Source organism: Protopterus annectens, chromosome 11.part0, assembly GCF_019279795.1.
Source record: "Protopterus annectens isolate FY-2018-M chromosome 11.part0, PAN1.0, whole genome shotgun sequence".
Classification (NCBI taxonomy): domain Eukaryota; kingdom Metazoa; phylum Chordata; order Ceratodontiformes; family Protopteridae; genus Protopterus; species Protopterus annectens.
The window spans coordinates 927,028,292-927,053,644 of NC_056745.1; the positions used below are offsets into that span (position 1 = coordinate 927,028,292).

At 42.5% G+C, this 25,353-nt stretch overlaps 1 protein-coding gene across 3 annotated transcripts in view; it reads right to left on the reverse strand.

Annotated features, from left to right (window-relative positions):
* PHTF2 (putative homeodomain transcription factor 2) overlaps positions 1-25,353 on the reverse strand; it is a 1,638,259-nt gene that overhangs the window by 1,135,483 nt on the left and 477,423 nt on the right. For all 3 annotated transcript variants that reach the window (XM_044088321.1, XM_044088320.1, XM_044088322.1), the window contains exon 4: positions 10,726-10,795. In XM_044088321.1, the coding sequence (XP_043944256.1) occupies positions 10,726-10,795 (70 nt within the window). The remainder of the gene's footprint in view (positions 1-10,725; positions 10,796-25,353) is intronic.

A 25,353-nucleotide genomic window follows, 5' to 3' on the forward strand; every position in this document is an offset into this window, starting at 1 on the left:
ATACTCCATAGTACCAGAATATAAAAAGTGCCCACCCCCTTTCAATCTATCTTGCTCTTTTAAAAATAGAGGCTCTCCACTTAGACAGCCAAACCTTAAGTTACTCACTTTCATATCTAACTGCTTAGTGCATACTGCTATGTTTAGGATAAACCATTTTCACCTTACCTTTAAACATCTACTGCAAGACCACCATAAGATCCCACATTCTGCCTCTCACTAGTCATTTTGGGATTGATGTTTCTGTTTTCTCCTGGTGAGAGAAGGAGTACAGGGACATTATTTCCTGGAGACTGCTGATCAGCAGAAAGCCTGACAACTGCTTTATAAGTTACATCTTGGAATCTGTGCTTATATTCTGGTCCTGGTGAGAAAAGGAGCACAGTGCATTGATTCCTGACTGCTTCTCGTTGGAGAGCGAGCATCTGTGCTTAACGCTCCTGACTGGTCTGGTTGCTATTCAAAGCATCTACCAGAAAAAGGCTACAAGCCTACAGACCCTTGCATCATCTAGGGCAAGACTGTGGATCACAAAACAGGCTGTGGCCTGCTTCTCTTCTTGGGATTGGTGCTAACATTTTGCTTCTGGTGAGAGAAGAAGCAAAGGAGCATTCTATCCCAATAGAGTGAAGCTGTGGTGAGACCAGCATTAGCAGTAGCCATTCGTGTGACTACCCTCTTTTCATCATTCTTCACAAGCTAATTCTTTGTTTTCTAAGTATTGCTTGACTTGTTTCTAACTTCAGAACATCCGCCTAAATACTTCATCTTTAAATTTTCAGTGTTTACATATTAGTTTCCCCTCAAGTGTTTGGCAGTGCTCTGTACAAACTCGGACACCTTGAGTGACATTTTTCCTGTAAAAGCACAACTGAAATTTCTCCAATACCTAGTTGCACACAGGACAATTAGCTTACAGTGACCAGCACGGTCCACACAGTTGCAAACTGGATACTCCTGATGGTGATTGATATTCTCACTCCAACTGTCTAATCAATAAAAAATAGTCTGTTGGCATGGATATGAACTTTCCTACTGTTTCTGTTACTGGCTTGGTGGATATGGGCATCCTAAATCAATGTAGAGATTACCTCATGTTTACGGACCATCAGTTAATTCTCAAACTGATATGGTATGGAAGCAAATCTCTCACATAAAAATACTCTAAATAGCAATAAGGTTGTCGGTAGTACATGCACTGCACCCATCACACATCATTCAAAGCAGACATATCAAACCACATATGCTGAGGCACTTAAATGTAACCTTCCTAAACCACAAAGACCTCCTAGACAAAGTACACATAACAAATACCCTCAGCAGCCCCAAATGTGCTCTTTCAAAACAACACCCACATCAACACACAGAGCTACATCTCATGGAACCTCTACCTCTAAGCCCATAAGGCAAGCCACCACACAATGCAACATTCTAGTCATTAGAAACTCCATCATGAGACACAGTGATGTCCCTCTCACCAGGCTGAGTAAGGAGAAAGTTACGGTTAGTTGCTTATCAGGGGCTAGGATCCACCACATTATGCATACACTCATTGGTTAGGTTCATAGGTAGGTACTAGGCTATCTGCCCGAAGGCATTTATAAGCCTAGCCGGAATGCGTTGGCTTTCACCGCCCCCTTAGATTAGTTCCCTGTGCTTCTGTCCAGCAGAGGCCACTGAAATGATCCCCGGGGTAAACTTTGTTTCCCATACACTCGTCAAGGTTTCTTTTGAAGTGTTAGCGAGGAGCTCTGTCAAATGTGAACTGGAACCTTGTTCCAAAGCATGGGAAGTGTCTGTGACAGGAATCTATCCCTCCAGCACGCCCTATTTATTGTTGTGGTGGGGTTTAGATCCCTAGAGCGTGTGGCTCAATGGGATAAGGTTTTCTTTAGGTGGAGCATGTCCATCAATTCTGGAATGGACATGGCCTTGTACGTCAGACAGAGATCACCTCTGAGTAGGTGGTATGCAACAGAGTACAGCTGGAGTCTCTTCAGTCAAGCTGCATAGGGCATCTGTTTCAGGCCAGTGATCCTCTTGATGAGGTACTTCTGTGGTCTTTTCAGCTGTTGCAGGTGTCTTGTAAGGTCCATCTGAAATGGGGCATTGTACTCTATGATGGGTCTGATGAGTGATGAGTAGAGGGGCACAATGACCTCTTTTGATCAGGATGAGAACCCTTTTGTGATTAGGTGGGCCACGTAGAAGGATTTTCTAACCACTTTGGCAATGTGATTCTCAAAAGTGAGATTACTCTCTTATTAGGTCCCCAGATCCCTTATTACAGCTTCCGTATTTACGGAACTACCACCTACTTGGTAGTTTGTAGGTACTTTGTTTTATTCAAAGGGGATGACTATGCACCTTTTTGGCATTTAGCTTGAGGCCATGATTTTGACACCAGGTATCCGTCTCAGGGAGACCCTTTTGGAGGATGTCTGTCAGCCGGAGAGTCAATTATAGCCCCTAATTTGCAGTCGTCTGTGAACTTGGTCAGCCATAGTCCTCCTGTGCTTGCCTGTACCTCTGAAAAGTATATGCTGAACAGAAGGGGCCCTAGGACTGAGCCCTGGGGAATGCCAGTTGTAACTGGTTTAGAGTCGGACCTAGCTCCCGCAACTCTCACCATGTGGGTTTTGTCCACGAGCCAGTTGGCAACCCATTTTGTGAAATAGGGGTTTATGTTCAGGCTGGTGAGCTTGTCTATAATACCAGAATGGGGAATGGTGTTGAAGGCCTTTGCGAGGTCTAGGTTGGCTGTGTGTACCACCTTTCCCTCATCTATAGCCTTGGTAATTGTCTCAAAGAAGTCCACCAGGTTTAGGAGGCATGATCTGCCCTTAAAGCCAAACTGGGTAGGGTCCAGTGTTTGGAGGTTCCCAATGTCTCTGTTAATGAGTTCCATGATGATGCACTCCATAGCCTTGCAGACCAAGCTAGTCAGGCTTATAGGGCGATAGTTTCTGGGGTGTGTTGTGGCTCCACCTTTGTGGAGCGGAATAACAGTTGCTGTGCACCACTCTATGGGTACGTAGCCTGTGGAGAGGCTGAGTTTGAAGAGTGTGTTTAGGTGAGGGGTTAGTTTGTCTTTGAGGTCATGTAAGACGCAGCCTGGGACACTGTCCAGTCCCACTGATGCTGTGTTTTTGGCTTTGGAGAGGGCTGTTTTAACCTGTCTGTGATTTCAGGGACTCTACATTCTTCTGGTATGGTTATGGGCCCTTTTGGGGGTGAGAGGGGGGTGGTTTTTGCTGAACTAGTCTGCCAGGATGTTGGCGATATCGGTCGGTTCAGTGTACTTTGTACCATTCTGCACTAACTCCGAGCAGATCTGAGCATTGCTACATAGATTCTTGACATAGCTAAAGAATGCCTTGTGGTTATCTTTGGAGTCCTTGGCAATTTTTCTTTCGAAGCTTGCCTTGGATGATTTTTTGAGAGATCGTAGTTTATTGCTGATACTGATCAGGGATGTCTTCCCTTCTTTGGAATTTACTCTTTTTTGTACTAGTTTCCTCCTCCTCCTATTGTATCACTTGTTTATGCCAGGAGTCCACCAGACTGGCTTCCTTTTCTTGGAGGAGTGAGTCTTGGTTTTGCTTGGGATAGCACAATCCATGCATTCTTGTAGGTGCCCGTAGAATGCATTAGTAAAGGATTTTGCAGTTTGGACAGCACTATCCCTTAGCATGAGGGCTTTGAAACTTTTCACTTCGGTCTTAAGTAACGTGAAGTTTGCTCTTGAAAAGTTTTTCATGGTGGTTTCCTTGTCCGGGGGTGGGGGTGGAATGTGGATATCCAAAGTGATTTGTTTATGGTCAGATCTAACCATCAAGGGGTTGACCTCCGGTGTGGAGCACTGGTCGCCCATGTTGGTGATGATCAGGTCCAATATGTTGTCACCTCTGATGGGAGTGCTGACCAGTTGAACCAGGGCATTTGAGTTTATAAATTCTAGGAAATGTTGGGTAAGGGAGTTAGTGCTTGAGTAGTTCTCCCAGTTAATGTTTGGGTAATTGAAATCACCCAATATTAGGGTGTTTGGTAGGACCTTTATGTTTCCCAGTGTTTCCAGAAATGCAGAATGGGGGTCCTGGGACATGGTGGGTAATCTGTAGCAAGCTACAATTTGAATTGCAGTTTTGCCCATTGTTAGTTGCACGTGGATGATCTCTGAAGCATCGTGCTGTGCCACTAACCTGGAGGTGTGGGTATCCTTGATGAATATGGATACACCCCCACCTTTTGCATTTCAGTTCGGATTCTGTGGCCGAAATGTATGGTATGAGTTGTAGCCTGGCAGTGCTGGGTTGCTTTCTGGAGCATTTAAACCAGGTTTCTGTTACTGCACATATATCAATTTTCTCCATACTGAAGAGTGCCTCGAGTGCATGCATTTTGAGGTTTAGACTTCTGGCATGGAGTAGCATTACCCTCAGTTTTTTGTTACTTGCGCTATTTACGGCAGTGGGTTTGTCTTTTGAGCCTTGCCTAAAAAAAGGCACTATGGGGGTGGCAAGAGCCGTGGCCAGTATTCAAAAGTCTAAGGGTGACTGCTGCAAGCAGTCTGTAGCGAAGCAGCGTGGCTCGTCGAGCATGTCATCCCAGGTGGACAGACACTGGATCCCCTTTGAATGTCACCAGAAACTTAGCCAATTGTTGAAATCGAGAATTTTTTCTTTATACCGTGGTATCATTCTTGGTGAGGGCAGGATGCTACTCAGGGTCAGGGTTATACCGGCCTGGGCTACGTGACCAGACAGCTCTTCCATGTCTCTTTTCATGTAGTCCAGGGAGGTACGGCTCAGGTCATTCGCACCAACATGAACAATGACAGAGTCATATTTGTACTTGTTCTGGAGTGACCCGAGTGCTTGTATTATGTGGCGGATCCTGGCACCCGACAGGCAGCAAACAGTAACCTTCTCCTTATTCAGCCTAGTAAGTGGGACGTCAGTGTGTCTGACTACAGAGTCACCTATTACTAGTATGTTGGGTATGTTATTTTGCCTTAAGGGCGGTGATGCATGGCACACTGGTTTTGTGAAGTATGTGTTTCATGGTTTGTGTTGGGGGGTGGAGGTTGCTTGGATGTTTGCTTTGGAGGTCTCTGTTGCAGATTTTTATTTAGAGCCTCCGAGTATGTTTTCATGTATTTATGTGTTTTTTGCTGGTGCTGGTTTAATGGGTCTATGTGAGACTGGTGGTGTGATGCAAATATTTCCCTTCTCCTCTTGACTGTCTGATCCAGTCTTGGGTTGAGAGAGCTTAGCCTCCAGTTTGGCTATATAATTGCATCTCTTGCATGTATTAGTGTTTGGTGGTAGGAGGAGAGGGTTGTATGTATACATGAGGCAGCTGTAACATTGCCTCAAAATGCCCAGATTCACCAGCTGGACTGGAGAGTACACCTGAAACTGCCCTTTGGATATGCCTGGATAGGTACAGTGAACTGTTTTTACTGGATGGCTGGCAAGGTCGAATAGAGAGCCTTGTCCTTCTGTACAGTACAGAAGGGTCTAGGTGCTAGGGTTTATAAGTGCTTGCTATGAGTTTTGAGCAAGTGTCAGGCTGAGAAATGAATGGCTTGAGTGCTTAAGTTGAAAGTTTGGCTAGTTCCAAGGGAAAAATTGAAGAGGAGACTTTGTGAAGCTCACCACAATTACAAATATGACTCTGTCATAGTCCATGTGGGAGTAAATGACCCAAGACGTACCTCCCTAGAGTATATGAAAAGAGATATCATGGAGCTTTTGGAATATGTGTCTGAGGCTGCTATGAGCCTAGCATTGAGCAGCATTTTAGCTTCTCCAAAGATTATACCACAATACAAACAAAAGATGATTAGCTAATAATTGGCTTAGTTTCTGGTGTCATTCTAAGGGGAGTGCAATATTTGTCAGCATGGAAGGAGATTGTCAACAGACCACGCTGCTTTGCTAGAGATGGTCTGCACCTCTCCCCTCTAGGCTTTCAAATATTAGCTAAAACATTGTCTTCCTCATAGTGCCTTTTTTAGGCAATGCCAAACTGAAAGCACTTCTGACATAGCAAATCAAATCCAAGAAAATCTAAAGGTATTTCTGCTCAATGCTAGGAGTCTAAGCAAAAAACTCCACTCCCTAGAAGCTCTCTTTACTCTAGAGAATGCTGACGTCTGCATGATCTCTGAGATGTGGTTTAAAGCCGTGGACAGTGCACCATCAGTGCAGGGTTATAATACCTTCCACACATTTAGGCCAGCTACTTCATAGGCAGGGACTAAAGGCAGAGGAGTCTCTATTTACATAAAAAAACACACTTCAAGGCTGGTCAAACAGGACAATGTACTTTATCTGCTTCATGTTCAAATCACCATAGGTAAAATCCAATACCACTTCCTTGCAAGCTATAGGTCCCCCTCTATGACTCAGGAAACACATACCATGTATTTAAACTTATTAGAAACACTAACAATCTAACCCAATACCATATTCATGGGTGACTTTAATTACCCCACTATTAACTGGGAATTCTATACGACGCCAAATGTACATGCATACAGCTTCCTGGATTTTGTAAACACAAACTCCCTGGACCAGACATCAGTACACCAATTAGGGGTGCAACCATACAGGATTTGGTCCTCACTAATATGGGAGACTGCTGCACACCCCCCTACTGTAATGCCTTCCCTGGTAAGGTCAGGCCACAAAATGGTCTCCTTTGAAGTAAAAATAAAACCTGGACCCCTAGCTAAACCTGGAATATTCAGGAACTATTTTAAGACTAACCTCCTGCTATTAAGTGAGAAACTGGCAAAATCTGAAGCCCCCATAAATCCTGAGAACACTGCTACCTATGCATCACTGTTCACAGAAATTCTGTGCAAGCATGTTAATAGCTACAGAGAGGCAGGTGTACTCACCAGGAAGAAGTACAGAACTAACTCAAAAAAACAAGCCACCCTGGTGGAATCACAAAATCAATAGGCTATATAACAAGTGGAAGAAAATCATGGCAAAAATTAGAAGGTGCAGCAGCCAGCAAGATAAGAGCACACTCAAAATAAATAACGCAGTGGACAAATAAGGTCTACCAATGCCAAATCAGGCCAAGGACAACCACAAAGTATTTTTAAACATGTCTGCAACCTCAAAGACAATACACAATTGTGTGCAGAGCACACTTTAAATGGAGACACCTACACTGAGCCAAGAACATACAGCCAACCTCCTGGCTAAATAATTCAGCTCCAACTTCACCTCACACTCCCCCTCAACCTTCCCTCAGGAAATATCATCAAATATAACTCCCCCTACTATCACTAGGGAACAGGTCCTTAATGCACTCCCCAAGACCAAGAACACTGCATCAATGGTCCCAAACAATATCCCATTATGCCTTCTAAATAACATGAAACATAACCTTTCAGGGCCTCTGGAATTAATATTTAACTGTAGCCTCTAAACAGGCCTCATGAAAGGAAAAAAGCAACTGTCATCCCTCTGCACAAAGGTGGGCCAACTATATACCCATAAGTCTCACTAGTCTTATATGTAAAGTCATGGAAAGAATTACCATGGAGATAATGAAAACAGATGTACTAAACCTCCGGACACTGGACCCAATACAGTTTGGTTTTGTCAAGAACAGACCATGCCTACTCAGCCTGATGGACTTCTTTGAGAAGGTCACCAAAGCAATGGATGAGGGAAAAATCGTTCACACTACCTACCTTGACCTGGCCAAGGCATCTGATTCAATACCCTACTTGGGCAGTGTTGACAAACTCAAGAGGTTAGGTACAAACCCGTATGTCACCCAGCAGACAGTCAACTGGCTCACAGACAGGACGCAGGAAGTTAGAATGGAGAGTCCACCTCTACAAAAGGCCAGTCACAAGTGGAGTCCCTCAGGGATCAGTCCTTGGACTGCTCCTTTTTGGCATTTATTTCTCAGAAGTCAAGGCCAATGTCAGTGGTCTCTGGCTGACTAAATTTGCAGATGACTGCAAATTAGGAGCTGTCACTGAATCTCACATGGACACAAATGTCATCCAGCAGGGGCTGATACAGACAAACAACTGGTGTCAAATGCATGACAGTATCCTTTGGGAAGTCCTCCATCCATGGTAACTATTATACGGACAACTCAACCCTTAGAATTGACCCAGTAGTCAGGGACTTAGGGACACACACAGGTAGTAATCTAGCCTCTGATCATCATGTGTCTATTGTGGTGAAGAAATCATTCTATGTTGTACAACTTATAAACAAATGCAAGGCATCTAAGTCCAAGGAAGTCACTATTTTACTGTATTCAGCATTCATCAGACCTGTCATTGAGTACAATGCCCTCTTTGGTATGTACCTAACCAGGCATATCCAACAACTGCAGCATCCCACAGAGGTTACTCACTAAAAGAATACAGGGAGTAAAGTAAAATGTCCTATGCAGACTGCCTCAAGGCCCCATCCCTGTATTCTGTCTCCTACAGGTTTTTGAGGGGAGATCTATGCCTGGCATACAGGGCATTGTCAGACCCCACTCTGATGGGCCTCCTGCATTATCCACAAAACATACAGCAGCAGAATTACCCATTCTAAAGACTTAAACCTTACCTGTGATACAAATAAGACCTGCTGGCAAGATAGGTATGTATTCCATCTATGGAACAGGCTCCCCATCCATGTGAAGCAGAGTTCCTCCCTAACCTAATTCAAGTGCAACTAGGACAACTGGATGGGAAACAGGAAATTCATCACTGGTTTGGCACCTATGTCTCTAATGGACACAGGTAACCTGTAAATGGTTGGCCCATGCTTATACTTATCAAGGGTATCGGTACTTGTCAGAGATTTGGGATGCATGGCTAGGCTTAAAAAGGCCCTTGTGTTCATTAGCCTAGTAAACACCTATGAACCTATGGGTAATAGTGTTGACACATGGGCTTGAAAAGCTACCAAGAAAGTTGGCAACACAGCTTCATAGTGTTTCCGCAAGTCAATTCGCTCTGCTCTGTATACTGCTGCTATATGAAAATGAGCCATTTTGTGTCAAAGTAAAGCATGTGCATAAAAGATTAGTACTTTTATGTGTTCTTTAAACAAGCAAAGAATTAAATTTAAAAAAAAAAAAAAAAAAATCAAAATTCGGTACTTTTCCGTTAAAACCCTACCACTTCTCGCTGCTGTGTTTTGGCAGTATTTCAGTAGCAGATTTTACTTAGACAACTCTCTCCTGCAGGCTGGGCAGAAGGATCACTCGACAGCCTTACGTAACTGAGTCAGCAAGCATTGTTTCTAATATAATATCTATTTCCCCAAATGGTATACGACACACGTGTTATCTTTCTTGACTGCAAGTACACCGGCTAAAGAGGAAAACTTGTATGGGAATACTGTCTGTGCAATCCCCTTTCAGATCACCCTTACAACTTTTATGTTGTACTGAAACTAACTTCAAGTTAGTTAAAAATACCTTCCTTTTCAGTTTGTTTGTCGCGTTGATTAGGTACACCGCTGAGTCCTGACATTTGTAACCAATTATTTAGGCAGGTACATTAGGAATTTTCAATTATTCGTTGGTATTTAAAACATCCTGCTCATCTCTTGTATTGTGTATTCTTTTTATATTATTTATTAGTAGTACTATTATGTTTACTGTGAACGAAAGCTTTGTTATACGATTTACATGAATGTTTCCAGAAGTACTACCAGTCTTCGATACTTTGGGTATTTCCTTGTGACTTATGTTAGCCTGCCTTCAGCATTTAATTTTGTTAAAGTAGTTGAAAGGTATCTGCTGTCTGCCATTTCTTGTGTAAGTCGTGGTGCCTGCAGAGTTAGTCAACAGTACTGGTTGAGATCAAACGTAATATTAAAAAGCGTACTTAGTGTGCCAAGAGTGGGGTAAAGTAAAATCAGTGATGGGTATTGCATTTATTTCTTCATCTAATAGGACAAGCCTCGTTTGTGAGATCAGAAGCTATCACCGAGTATAAGGTATGGAAGATGCAACTGTTAAGTACAGGCAGAAAAAGGAATGTGGCCTTGTGACTAAGTCTTAGGGTTACACCTAAGACAGGCAACACTGGAAGAGCGTCTGAAAACCATCTAAGATTGTAATGCTTCCCCTTAATTTTAACATCTTATTGGTTTAATAGTGTTGCGCTTAAAATGCTATATTTTTCTATATAATTTTGAATCACATATTATTAGCTTCAAGTTACTTGCAGATCAGTTACTCGTCAGATGCGTTTTACTGTTGAAGATAAATATCTGTGTCAAACAAGTGTTTAATTTGGTACTTTTATGTTACCGCCAAAACACAGCAGCGTGAAGTGGTAGGGGTTTAATGGAAAAGTACCCAAAATTCCATGAGCGTCTGAAAACCATCTAAGATTGTAATGCTTCCCCTTAATTTTAACATCTTATTGGGTTTAATAGTGTTGCGCTTAAAATGCTATATTTTTCTATATAATTTTGAATCACATATTATTAGCTTCAAGTTACTTGCAGATCAGTTACTCGTCAGATGCGTTTTACTGTTGAAGATAAATATCTGTGTAAAACAAGTGTTTAATTTGGTACTTTTATGTTATCGCCAAAACACAGCAGCGTGAAGTGGTAGGGGTTTAATGGAAAAGTACCCAAAATTCCATATGAGCTATGCTTCAGCAATTTTAGGCATGCAAAGTTCCTGGAAACAAACTGTTAATATTTTTTCTAAGCATTTTACCTCTTACTAAGTCAACATCGATGAGATCTGGCTTTACATGTCCTGTTTTCTTTGGTTTGTTCCGCAGGCCCTAAAAAGAAAGTAACAAAGTTTAAGACAGTAGTAAATGAGAAACTGCTTATCCTTACCCTGCAGTAACACTGCACTATGAAATACTTCAAAATTTGTACATTAATATAACAATCTGTATAAAAAACAGGCAGGTAAACATAGTCGAGCATTTGAAGAGATGTTGGGCTTCTACTTACTTAAAGCAAAGTCATCTTTTCAAAGTTCTTAATTTCAAAGTAAATGCATTTATCTGCTCATTTATACACGTACACTTTGTTTTTAAACAAAAAGCTGTATCTTGACATCCTGCTGCAAAACTACCAAAATATACTCATTAAGAGCATAACACAACAAAATTCTATCAATTTTCTCCTTCTCATAAGCACAGTTTTCAACTTCACGTCCAGAATAATGAGCAAAGGCAAAAATAATTAAGGACAAAGCTCAAAATCAGGAACTTTTTAAATACTGCTATAATACTATTACTGACCCAATAAAAAACAGTGAGAACTTAAATTAACGTGTCTTTTTTGAAGAAAGGAAAGTTTACTTGTATCTACCATCTTTTTTCAGAAGATCATCAACTTCAGGACAGTTCACAGGTATGGTCTTCGGTTTCCTAACGCAAGGAAATGATAAAAAAGCTGACCTACAGCACATCCAATTAAGCTTCTATTTCCAAAGGGATTCACCCATTCCCTATCAGCCTTTCATTCCTTTCATAAACAGTCTGCCCCAACTCGCACCATGGTCTTCTTTACCAAACTAACAGCATTACACATTTTGAACACACCACCTCAGCTGACATGCAAGTTGCTCCACAACTCTACCGTGCTTTGAAAGAATCAGTACTCCTCAAATTTCTTCCACAGATGCCTTTCTTAAGTAGGTACTCAAGACAACTAAAGTACATTAGCATTCAAACTACAAAGACCCTCTCCTTCAAATATGTAGTAAATCCTCTGTTATGAATAACTAACCTCACTGGTGGTACAGATGGATCGAGCCCTGACTATGGTTCAAGTGACCACAGTTTGACTACTACTAGCTCAATGGTAGGGCTAGCCACTCGATGGTGTACACATATGTTTCTAGGTGATCTGGTCATGTCAACTAATGTCATTAAAATGGAAATGGGTATTTGCTGGTGATAAGTGGGTTAACGACCCGGCCTATTTCAACCTACATCAGGGACCCATGTTAATGGTGGGAGGGGTGTATGTGCCCCTACTGGCCAGTGTGTGTCCACCATAAATGCCCAGCATCCCTGGGACAATAAGCTACTGGCTGGCTGTTCAGTTTGGTTTACCTGGGATAGCTCTGTTGAATGAAAGCTGGATGCAAAACCAATCAACCTGAAGAACATGAACTAAGAAATGCCACACTCAATGTAGGTTCACTGACAGGATGAGGCTTGGAAGTGGATGACATGATGGTTAGATGGAGGCTGGACATCCTATGTATCCAGGAGACAATATGGAAGGGCAGTGGAGCAAAGTCATTGGCTTGGGATCCAGAGTCTACTACTCCATAGGAAGACAGGCTACAAATGGTGTGGGAACTGTAGTGAGAAAGGCTTCAGAAGACACTTACAGATGTCATCAGAATTAGTGACAGGCTCATGGCATTCAGACTCCAGTGTAATGACAGAGCAGTATTCATAATCTCAGCCTCTTCCCCATAAGCAGGATTGTGATGGTGAGAAAAATCGAACATTCAGACAGTAATTTCAGGACCCATTAGATAAAGCAGCACAATAGGAATTGATGTTTATAATGGGTTACCTGAATGCACATATCAGGACAGAAAGAACAAGATATGAAGGCAGTCTGGCTCCAACATGGGTGGGGCAACAGGAATAAAGGAGGAGAGGTCATTCCTGACTTTTGTCTGGCAAATGGCTTGATGGTAGTCAACACACATGGTTCAGAAAGAGATTGTCAGAAGATCAAATACAAAACTGGCCAGCATACAACTCGGGTAGACTTCCTCTTGGTAAGAAAATGGAACTGGGGTAGAATCAGCAATTGCAAAGTCATTCCTAGTGAAACAGTAGGCCCACAGCATAAACCACTGACTGCCACAATCAGCTGCAAGCAATGGTCAGATAATAGGCTGAAGACCTGAAAGCTAACTGGAGAGAAAGCACAGCAGTAAACTCAGGGTTCTAGCACCTCAAGAAGAGGAAATGGAGTGGAAGAAGAATGGCAGTGGCTCAAAACAGCATGTGCAAGGACTACAGAACAGATAAATGATTGAGCCAGGTATAGAAATAATGTACAGAAGGAAAGCTGGAGGTGGAATACAGAAGTCCAGGAAGTCAAAGAAAGGAGTAGTGCAAGAAAAAGTGGAAGGCAAAAAAGATGGACCAGGCATAGGAAGGAATACTGGATGCCTAACAAAAAGAGGCTAAGACAGGAGTTGCAACAGCAAAGAACATGGCATTAGAGGAACCAAAACCTCTCTAGCGCCTCAGCATAAAAGCCTTCCAGGAGATAATACAAACAGAGAAAAAACATCTCTTATAAAGATACATCAATTATAATAAATCAATAAAACAATTAGCTAATACTATTAGCACTTTACAATAAATATTTCCAATTACATTCCTGGTTTAATCCACCAGGATTATAATAATTCATTGCAAAGAACAATAAATCAGGAAGGAAGGATTATAATAATTCCTTGCAAAGAACAATAAATCAGGAAGGAAGGAAAATTTTTTTTTGTTACTTCATATAATATACTTTCTGATGAAATTATAGTTGTTATAAAATACTACTGCTCCTTCTTGATAAAGGGAAGATATAAATTAAATAATGTATGGCATTTACCTTTGATCTCATTTAAAAGAGGTCATAATTTAAAAGACATGTTAGTCCATGCAAATTTTTCTTTACCGGATGTGAACATTGGGGCATGAAATTGCTAGGGTAGGCACCTGGGCATGTGGAAACTGTTCAGTTTGTCCATATGTAATTAAATATTTTGATAAAATTAATGGTGTAAAATATAGACCGGAAACAGAGTATACATGCAATGCAGTGGGCATTATTTATTCTCTTAAGTGTCCATGCAATCTGTTTTATATAGGTGAGAGTAAGAGGTCTTTTAAGGTCAGCAGGAACACATTTGAGATATCAAAAATAAAAAATAAGAAAGCCCTATTGCTTCCCATTTTAATGATATGCATGGGGGGCTTATTCAGATTTAAGAGGCTGCATTCTTGAACAAGTTACAGTAACAAATACAACTTGTTTAAAAAACAAGTTACTGTTTAAAGAAGCAGTTTTTATTTTAAAGTACAACACTCTTGACTCCTGGTGGATTAAACCAGGAATGTAATTGGAAATATTTATTGTAAAGTGCTAATAGTATTAGCTAATTGTTTTATTGATTTATTATAATTGATGTATCTTTATAAGAGATGTTTTTTCTCTGTATTATCTCCTGGAAAGGCTTTTATGCTGAGGCGCTAGAGAGGTTTTTGTGCTTTTATTAAAGGATATATTACTGGCTTTGTCATCCGGATAAACTTTATTCTACAACTGTGTTTTGGGAATGGCATTAGAGGGACTCTGCCAACTTCTGGAAAATGACTCAGCAGATGGCACAAAGAAATAAGGTTGCAAGGCAAAGACAGAATGATAAACATAGTCAGACACCCTTCATAAGGGACACCAGCAACAACCTGTTCACCAGTCCACAGGACAACAAAGGCAGATGTAAGGAGTACTTCCAGTAACTTCTCAATGAAGAAAATGCCACAGAAGCTATATTACCCCAGACACAACCCAAAGTGAGAGAAGAGGAAGAGCCACTCTAAAAGAAGTAAGAGCAGTATTAAGGAAAATGAAGTCAGGGAAAGCAGCAGGCTGAGATGAGGTCACAGCAGATATGATCAAGATGTTGGGAGAGATGGGGAAAATGGCTCCTGAGGATACTCACAGCAGTATGGAGAGAAAGTTGTATCCCAGTTGACTGGAGAATAAACACACTAGTTCCAGTGTTCAGGAACAAAGGGGACATTCACAACTCTAGGTAATACAGAGATATCCAACTCCTACCACAATGCATAAAAGTTCTGAAGAGGGTGACTGATAAATGAGTACACAGAGTATTACACAGGAAAATGGGAAATAAGCAGTTTGGATTCAGATCAAGGTGCAGTACAACTGAGCTGATGTTTGCAGTGAGAAAGACAGATACTTGACAAGGCACTAGAAATCAGGAAAGAGTCCAACAGGGCATTCTTAGACTTGGAGAAAGCATATGGCAAAGTCCCAAGAAAGCTGATTTGGGGAATACTGCAGTGGTTTGAAGTCCAAGAAACACTGGTAAAATTAGTGCAAGCTATGTACAAAGGACCAAAATAATAAAGTACAAACAGTGGTCGGTCTTACAGGGAGCTCCCAGTGGGTTGGGAGTGCATCAGGCTTTAGCTCTGAACCCACTGCTTCTCATTCTGGTGATAAACTACATTAGCAAACAGGTCGGAGTAGAAGTGTCAACAAAGCTGCTGTATGCAGACAATGTGGCATTACAGGCAGACTGAGCAAGATCTTCAGCAAAGGTTAGGGGAATGGGATGCAAAAGTTAAGGCACATGGGATGAAACAGAGTACAGACAAGACAACTGTAATGGCAGCAAATGGGGGAAATCAGAAGTTTAAAACTGCGACAGAAGGGAAAACAGTGGAACAGGTAAACAGTTACATCTGGGAGGGGTGGTTGAGGAGAAGGGACGTCTGAATGAGAAGGTCAAAGCTAAAATCAGAGGGGCTGCAGCCAACTGGCACAGAATGTCAGGAGTAATGTATGACAGAAGAATGCCAAAGAAGCTGAAAAATAAGTTGTATAAAACAGTGGTGCAACCAGTACTAATGTATGGTACAGAAACCTGGGCAAAAAAGGCACAGCACTTGAAGCCAGAGGTAATGGAGATGAAGTGCTTGACAAAGGTGGTAGGACACACACTGTGGGACAGATGAAGAAAACAGGACATAACAGCAGATGCCAAAGTAACGCCAATTACAGAAAAGGTCAAACAGAACAGATTACTGTGATTCAGAGACATGCCTGAAAGGAAAAGACAAATCTGGTGAAGAACACTTGGAGCCAACAGAAAGAAGGCAAGAGGAAATGAGGGTGTCCATAAAGAGGTGGATGGATTGTATGAGAGAAGACCTCCGACAGTCAGACATGAGTGTTGAAGAAGGAAGGAGGTTGGCACTGAATAGGCAGAGATGGTGACAAGTGACATGGTACCTGACTTCCATGTAGAAAATGGGAGAAAGGGGGTTGATAACGATGATTCAGGAAACTTTACAGCATGGATGAGCAGAATGGGTGTGGCTATTCTAGATGGAGAAATCTGCTGGACAGATCTTCCCATGGAGCCCTGGTGGAATTGAGGGATCACAAGTTGCTGTGCTGAGAATTTTAGGGAGTTGGAAGAGGAGGAGGAGTGGTTGTTGTGGCAAGGCAAGCACACCCTCAGGCTATACCTCATGGTAAGCCCAACACATATGTAATGTGTAAGCATGGAGAAATGTATTAGAGCAGTGGAAAAATCCTTCATCAGCTGTAATATGAAGGCTTCTTACTTGGCCTGTCCAAATCTGTAGTGCTGACAAGTGCACCCTTACAGTCTAGAATAGAAAACAAAGTTCTGCAAGTAAACTTGTCATAGTAGTAAATGAAAGATTATTGCTGCAATAGCTTTAGCTATACGGGTTATATTCTAAGGATATAACACAGCTGGCCAGCCTCCAGAGCTTTAGGGGACTGTTCAGGTGTGCCAAGTCCTTCAGAGCTTTCAAGCCAACACAGACTGGGAGACTAAAGCTCTGACAAGAACAATGCTAGAAAAATGAAAATGAAGGTCCTCAACTAGCAACAAGAACATTAAAGGGGAGAAGGGAGAGTGTGGCTGTTGCAGCAATGATCATTCAAACATTAATGGTTGTGTTAAGTTTACTTACAGAATTGTACTACACTCATCACATGGACCACTGAAGCAGCAGCCTTAGCCGTTTCAGTAAATTACTGTAGCTTAAATAGACTGAAACGAGGCAGGATGAGGTTCAAGAAGACCCTGGTGAAAGGTCTCAGTAACTCCTGTCCTAGACCTGGAGAAGGAAATTAGATTCTACTGCTTTGTAACAGTGTGCATAAAGGACCAATGTTTTTCTTCTAGAATGCATCTAGAATCCAACCTTTCTAAAAAGCCACAGATGAGGCCAAGGTCCTAGCAGAATGAACTTGAACCTGCTTGAAAGTATTTTGTTGTGGTGAGTATAACAAAAGGTAATAGCATGAGACAATCAGTTGGAAATGGTCGGTTTTGATACAAGTTTTCCTTTTTCTTACATTCACAAAAAAATCAGATCTTATCAGAGTTCCTGAAAAAAATCCAATGTACTGATTATTCTTTCTCCCTCATTTTTAGGTTCTGGAAAGAAGATGGAGATATACAGCCTGGATCAAACTAAACTGTGATACCACTTTAGGTGTATAACGACTAGTTCTTAAGGAAACCCTATCATCATGGAAAAAGAGAGGAGGTTGACCTGCTGTAAGTGCATACTACTCAGATCCTCTTCTTGTAGACGTCAAAACAATTGAATAAAGGTTAGTTGTATAAAATCTTATCATAACGATGGATGTCCTGCTCTTCTCTGTTGCAGTATTCTTTACATGAGGGAGCTGCCTGCCACAATGACCAGACATCAGCCAGTATACAAAATACTTAACTACTAAGAGGTGCGTGGTACGTTGCAGGTAGGCTGCTGTCGGAAGTAGGCCATAAACGTGACGTACGCATGCACCATCCCCAGAAATGAGTACCCCAGGAGGAACATCCGTCTAAGGGAAGTATGTAAGCCAAATACATCCAAGGAAGAACAAAGTCAGGGAAGGAGGGAGGGATGGAATGCTGCAAAAGAGAAGAGAAGAGAAGGACATTATCATTATGGTAAGATTTTACACAACTAATCTATGTCCTTCTATTCCTTACTAGGGAGAATACCAAAGCTCATGAGGAAAGGGAGGAGGTAGGGGCAGTGGAGTTCTCCATGAAGCCATGGTGAACAGCCCTGGCAAACCCTGCCCTAGACTTGGAAATGTTGTCCAGTTATGTTTGGTGAAGGTATGGGCTTAGCAGGTAGCTGCCTTGAGAATGGAGTTGGTGTCCAGTCCTTTGAAGAAGGCACCAGGGGAAACAGCAGCCCTGGCAGAGTGTGCCTTAACAGGAGAAGGGAGACTCTTTCCATGATGCTCAGAGCAGAAGGAAATAGCTTTACAGATCCAGCTGGAAATACTGCATTACAGGAACTCCTAAAGCTCTTGGATGAAAGCAGACAAACAACTGGTCAGATTTCCTGATATCCTTTGTTTTGTCAAGACAGAACCTAAGCTGTATGTGCACATCCAAGGTGTGCAGAATCTTCTCTGCAAAGTTCTGTGGAGTGGGGATAAAGGTAGGTAAATGAGTAGACTGGTTGAGGGATAACTTACTTACCACTTTATGCATAAAGGAAAGGTTGGTGCGAAGAGATACTCTGTCTCTGTGGAACACCAAGAAAAAAGGAGAAGCCATAAAGGCCTAGAGTTCAGAAATCCTTCTGGCTAAGGATAATGCAAGCAGCAAAATAGTTTTCCAGGAACAAATTGCCAGCTCAAAAGGGACTAGGGCCAGTTTCTCCAATACAAACTTAAGATCCCAGGGAGGTGGAACAGGTTTCCGGGGGTGGGGAGTCTCATGTGAAGGACACCTCTTACGAATTGTTTAACCTCAAAACTAGAGGCTAAAGGAGCAGACGGGCAGAAATAGCTGACAGGTGTACTTACAGGTTCATAGGTAGGTACTAGGTTATCTGACCAAGGGCATTTATAAGCCTAGCCAGAGTGTGTCGGCTTTCGCTACTCCATTGATTAATTAACTGATCCTCTGTCAAGCAGAGCCAATGAAGTGATCCCAGGGGTGTATTTTCTGTTACCCATCCACTCGTCAAGGTTTCTCTTGAAGAGTGTTAGTGAGGGGCTAGTTAGCTAGAGGCTACTTTTACTGAAGAGTAAGTTAAGCCAGCATCCAGCAATTCACACAGGTATGAGAGAACCAGTGGGACTTCCACTGTAAGTGGTTTCTGTTTATGAGAATGACACCAAAGTGAAAAATCTTTTCCATTTGGATAAATAAGATTTTCTAGTATTGGGTTTCCTGGCCTCCTGCCCAACCCTAAGCATGTCTTCTGAAAAAAGGAGTCTAAGAAATTAAAACCCCATCAACCTCAATGTGAGCTGAAGAGTAGTTAAGTGGGGATGGATAAGAACTCCTTTGTGCTGTGTGAGAAGGTCCACTCCGTGGGGTAACTTGTGGTGATTGCCCTTGGCTAAATGCAGGAGTAGGGGGAACCAATGCTGTCTTAGCCAAAAGGGAATCACCATCAAGATTTTTGGTTTGTCCTGCTGAATCTTAAGCAGGACTGTTGGAATGAGAGAAAGGGGAGAAAATGCATACAGAAACATCCCCTTCTATGAAAAGCTGAGGGTGTCTATCTTCCAGACCACAGGATGTGGATCTTTGGCACAAAACCGTGGAAGATGTCTGCTCATGGAGGAGGCAAAGAGATATATTTGTGGAGTACCCCTTCTGTGGGCAATGTCAAGAAACACATCAGGGGATTGTGTTTCGGACCTGCACAAGGTGTCTGACGCTACATTTAGGCTGGAAGGGATATACATCATGGGGGTGGGGGTGAAGTTCGACAGCCACTTCCCATACTTGCAGGGCTAGTTTGCGAAGGAGGCAAAACTGTGTCCCTCCCTGCTTGTTCACATACCGAAAAAGGTCATGTTGTCTGTGAAAAATTTTAGAGGGCCGGGAATGAAAAGTCTTAAGAGCCAGTAGCAGTGCCCTCATTTCTTTTATACTGATGTGTTCCCTTCTTTGAGAGGGGGACCAGGTCCCTTGTGCTTTTTTAGAGCAGATAGCTGCTCCCCATCCTGTATCTGAGGCATCTGTGAACATCATCTGGACAGGTGGTAGAGGATGGCGTGAGAGTCCTGGTTTGGCAGTCAACTGTTGAATCCACCAAGTAATCTCCTTCAGGCCAGGGAGGATGGGAACTGGGAACTCAAGTGGATATGCATGTATTTTCCTCATATGCAGTTTTCCACAGGAAGCACTGGGATGGTGGATGCCATGAAGCTCAGGCTTCTGAGAAAGTTCCTGGCAGTCATGTGAGTAAGTGGGATGAAGCTTTGGATGAAGGAAATGAGCTCCTGAAACTTCTCAGTGAGGAGAGAGAACTTAAGGTCCATTTGTACCCTGCATCCCAGAAAAATGTGGTCCTGAGATGGGGAGAGAGCAGATTTTTGGTAGTTTATTGTGAAACCCAGCGATTGTAGGATGGAAATGGCAGAGCTTAGATTGTGCTCTAATGCTCCTGGGCTGACTGCTTGAAAGAGAAGATCGTCCATGTATGGGAAGACCCGAATGCCCTGAAGTCTGCTGTAAGCAAAAACTGGGGCTAGACATTTCGTGAATACCTGTGGGGAGGTGGAAAGACCAAAAGGCAAAGTAGAAAAATTTAAAATGCCAAGAGGCTATAACGAATCAACAATTTCCTGTACTTGGGATGAATGGGGATGTGTAGGTAAGCATCCTTCATGTCTATGAAGGCCATATAGGCTTGTGGGATAATCAGAGAGAAAAGGATTTGCAAAGTAATCATTCTGAATGTATGCACTTTCAGGAAGGTATTGAGGTAAGAGAGGTCCAGGATGAGTCTCCAAAGACCCCCTTTTCCTTGGTACCAAGAACATCCTTGAATACAACCCTTTTCCCCTTGCATAGTACAGGTTGAATGGAGCCTTGATCCAACGGGTCTTGCGGCACCTTTGGGAAATGTGGCAGTTGGTCTCCGGGAGGTTGTGATATGCTGTGAAAGGTGGGAGTGAATTCCAGACAATAGAATAACCCTTTTTATAATGGAAAGCACTTAAGAATCCTGTGTAATGTTTTCCCAAGCTGGCGTTGAAATGGAATGGTGAAGGGAAAGGGAGGGATGTTTGGGATCCAAATAAATGGACCCTAGTCTGTCTAGAAAGGGCTGTTTTTGATGGGGGCTTGCTGGGGGAGGTCCTAAGTTGCTGAGGTCTCTTACCAGACTTTTTAGCCTTAGCTGGAGGGGGCAGTGACTGCCTGACAAACACAGGTTTAGAAGGATTATTCCTTGGGAATTTTGATAAAATTCCTGCATCTCTTTACCCTTCTCCTGTAAAGTTTTGGACAATTTCACAGTAGCAGACCCAAACAGGACTGAATTGTCCAGAGCAGCACCCATGAGTTTGGATTTATGTCCCCTGGCAGTCTCAACCAAGCAAATCTTCTCAGGACAGAACCTGTGGCAGCCGCGCTAGCTGAAGACTCCACAGCATCGTAACTGCATTTTATTGAATGCCAGGCCACTTAAGTGGAAGCCCCAATCAAGGATAAGGCCAAAGACTAATTCTCTGAGTCTGGCAAATCTGAAATTATTTTAGAGAGTTGGGGCAAGTGTGCTTGATAACAGATAGCCCTAAAGGCGAGGATGGCAGAAGTGTATACTTTTTTGCCTAACCTCTCCATATGTCTGATAGTTTTGTCAGAAGGAAGAAGGACAGTAGACGGAAGTAACCTAGAGGGCTTATCAGAAGCCATAGTGATGACAGAAGGGGCTTTAAAAAGAAACTTGCAGTCTTCAGGCAGCTTGTAGAATCTGTCTGGTTTCTTAGGTGCTGGAGGCTAGGAGTCAAGAGTCTTACTGAAAGATGCAAATGCATCTAAAAATGCAGGTAGGACAGGGGGTACGGCTGAGGGTCTAGGAGTATTTACCTGAAGCAATCCATAGTAATGTTTTTGAACTGACAACTATCCCATTTGAAATGTTCCTTCATCTTACCCAAGGTCTCACTGAAAGCAATTTCCCCCACTGGGGAGTAATTTCCCCCACTGGGGAGTCAGTACCATTGGAGTCCTCCTCTAGGGAAACATAATCCAGCAGGGAGGGGATCTGAGATGAATAAGCTAGGAACTCATCCTCTGAGAATTTTTCATCTTTGGAAGAAGCCTCTTCCCTAACCCTATTGAGGAGAGGTAATCCAGGGTGTGGCTGGTACTGAAACCCCTGGAGGAGTCCTAAGAGACATAAGGGCATTAAAAATGCCCTGTGTAAACTTCTGCCAATCCTTTAGTGAATCAGTGGAAGGTGAGGAAAACCTTAGTTATTTTGTTTCTTCTTAGCATACAAATCAACTCTGTGTAAGGTCGGAGGACCAGATGTAGGCCTAGCTTCAATAATGCTTCAAAAATGTCAGAATCAACTTCCTCCCTAACCAATATTTGGGGAGATTCCCCTAGGGCCCTTGGTAATCACAAGTCTAGGCTCCCCCTTGACATCCACACTGGATGTCTGTGGTAGCTCCAAGGATGTGCTATCATCCTGATCCAAGGCGACCTCTGTTATGGGCTTGGCCTGTGAATCGGACGTAGGGGATGAATGTTTCTCCAGACTAGCAACTGCCTTGGGAGAGATGCCTTCCGCATTAGGTGCAGCTGAAGTTTCAGGCCTAGGCTTCCTGGTCTTCCGCTTCACAAGTGACTCTGCCTCAAGTGCGGAAGAAGCCTTAATAGCACTTTTTGTAAGGAGTTTCAAGTCTAATTCTCTAAATATATAGAAAGGGAAGCTAATCTACTTCTAAGTTTTAGGCACAAAGGCCTGGCAGAACAAGATCTTCGATTGTGGGTAGGCCCAAGACAAAAAAGGCACCTATGGTGATGGTCTATGTGGAATCTCTCATCCACATTGACATTTGCCTTTCTTGGATGACATTAAACCTAACCACAATAAGAAAGGTAAGGAATGGATTCCCCAATGGGGCACTTACCTGAAACACTGAGACAGCAATCACTTCGGTGAGCAGACTGTATGTATGGATGAAGCGTTCTGACTGGTGCCAAAGTTCAGAGGATGGTGCATGCGTACATCACTTCTATGGCCTATGTCCAATAGCAGCCTACGTGCGACATACCATGCACCTCTCACTAGTTAAAGTCTTTTGTATACTGGCTGATGTCAGGTCATTGCGGCAGGTAACTCCCTCATGTAAAGAATACTGCAACAGAAAAATAGAAAGACATCATGGTTTTCCATGTCAGGAATCTCAAACCAGCTCAATCGGCTACTTCAAATGGAGCAAGAGTTAGTTTTCCTTGCACAGTATTTAGATGCCAAGGAGGATCCACCTGTTTTCTAGGAGTCATGGTATTAAACACCCATTCAAAAACATTTTCCCATGAGACACAGGACTTGTTGGTGGGACAGATATGTGTCCCAGAGACTCCCCCTCTTAAGTGAAACCTGGATAACTGGATGGGGAACAGAAAATACACCCCTGGGATTCTACCCGTGTCCCTGCTGGACAGGGGCATTGGGTGCTGACTTGTCAGAAGATGAGCTAAATTCTTGGCTAGGCTTGTAAGGGCCTCAGGGCCAATAGCACATGATCCTGTGACTGCATTAAAAGGGGGGAATCCATGGACAGACATGCTAAAATGGTCGACAAACCTTGATAGAGGAGTAACAGGTTAGAGGATAGTAATCCACACAAAAAATGTAGAAGCAGAGAAAGAGCAGCCCTGAATGTCTGTTGATTCTTTTCTTAACATCAACTAGAAAACCTTTTGCATTTACAAATATATGACTATCGCAGAAGCTTTTCTTACCCCTTAAAACCCTGCTGCAAGACTTCAAGGTGCCTAAAAGGTATTACGATTCTATCAACAAGGGAGTCAGTTGTTTGGAATGGGGGGACATCAAACAAATGCCTTGTCTTGTGCAAGTAGGTCTAGTCTGTGAGGAAGCTTGTGCAAGTAGGTCTAGTCTGTGAGGAAGCTTGTGCAAGTAGGTCTAGTCTGTGAGGAAGCTTGTGATAACTAACCTTGACCATTTCCAAAAGGAGAGAACCACTGCTGCCTGGGCCAGAGAGGGCACCCCCACAATGATCTTGGAGAGTCCTTCTGAATCTTCAGAATGACACTGGATATTGGTGGAAAGGATGGAAAAGTATATAGGAACATCATTGTCCAAAGAAAAATAAAGTATCTGCCTTCCAGGCCTTCCTGCATGGAATCCTGGAGAAGAATTTTGCCACTTGATGGTTGAGTGTAGGCAAAAAAATATATCTGAGGTGTTCTCTACAGCTAGATTAATTCTTGGAAAACCTCACAATTCAATTCCCACTTGCGAGATTCTTTCCTGGTCCTGCTCAGCTCATCTACCACACAACTTTCTACTGACGGTATGTTAAGACTGAAGAGTAAGATTATGCTGAAAACCTAAATCCCATAGTACCATGGCTAGTCTGCACAGAGGGTAAGGCCGGACTCCTATTTGCTTGTTTGTGCATCACATCATTGTGGTGTCCTCCATAAGAATTTGTAGAGGTCCTGGAGACCAGAGTTGAAAGCAATCGTGAGTACCAACATGTTTTATGTTTATGTACTTTGTTCTCTCTTTTCTGTTTCAAATCGTGAGTACCAACATGTTTTATGTTTATGTGCTTTGTTCTCTCTTTTCTGTTTCAAAGATCCTGCACTTTTACTCCCACAGGCACTGCTTCCCAAGCAAAGTCTGTGGTATTTGCTTTTGTGGAAGACTGTATTGGAGCTGGGAGGGAGACTGGGAGAAACTGGATTAATACAAATTTGGTGTCTTGCACTAAAAAAAAAAAAATAAATAAATTAAAAAAAAAAATAAAAATCTCCCTACATACAACACACTGCCTCTTGCTGTTATCTTCCACTAACCTCTGGTCTACGTTGGCTGTAGGGACTACACCAGAGGAAGCTAGGGAAAAAAAAAAAAAAAGACTAGTTTAAAGAATCAGAAACTGCCACAGCAGATCACTCACCACTTGTGGCTGAAGCACTTTAGCAATCTACTATGGTGCAAAGGCTGTTTAGTAATATTTTTTCTTTGTGGCTGGAAGAGGGAAGAACTGAGGAACCATTAGGGAAGCTTGGCAGCAGTAAGTCAGTAAAATGGGTGTGTAGTGAAAAAGTAACATTTTTTCCATACAGACATTAAAAAGCACTTTAATCACTTACCCCGGTTCCCAATAAATAAATAATAATCACTTACCCCAACTCCCAAAAAATAAAATATTACAACTACCTCAGAATAGTAGTTTTAAATTAGTTTTGACATTTTTTTCCACAAAAGCAAAAAGTGATGCTCGCATTTTAAACTAATTAAAAGTCAAGTGACAGTCATTAAAACACCCTTTCCAGCTTTAAAATTACTGTTTTACAGGAAAGTACAATTTCTGTCAAAAAAGTAAAGTGGTCCCTGGAAAGAACTCATCTGCCCATCAATGGGGCCAACAGTCAGTCCTCTAAAGCCTGCAAGAAGAGCACTCTTTAAAGGCAGGAAGGCTCTAAAGCCTTGGTACCTAAACTCATCTTTTTAGTCAGCTCAGCTTGAGTTAATGGGTTTGGCCTATGAAATGTGCCCTGAAGCTTTGGAAGCTGGCT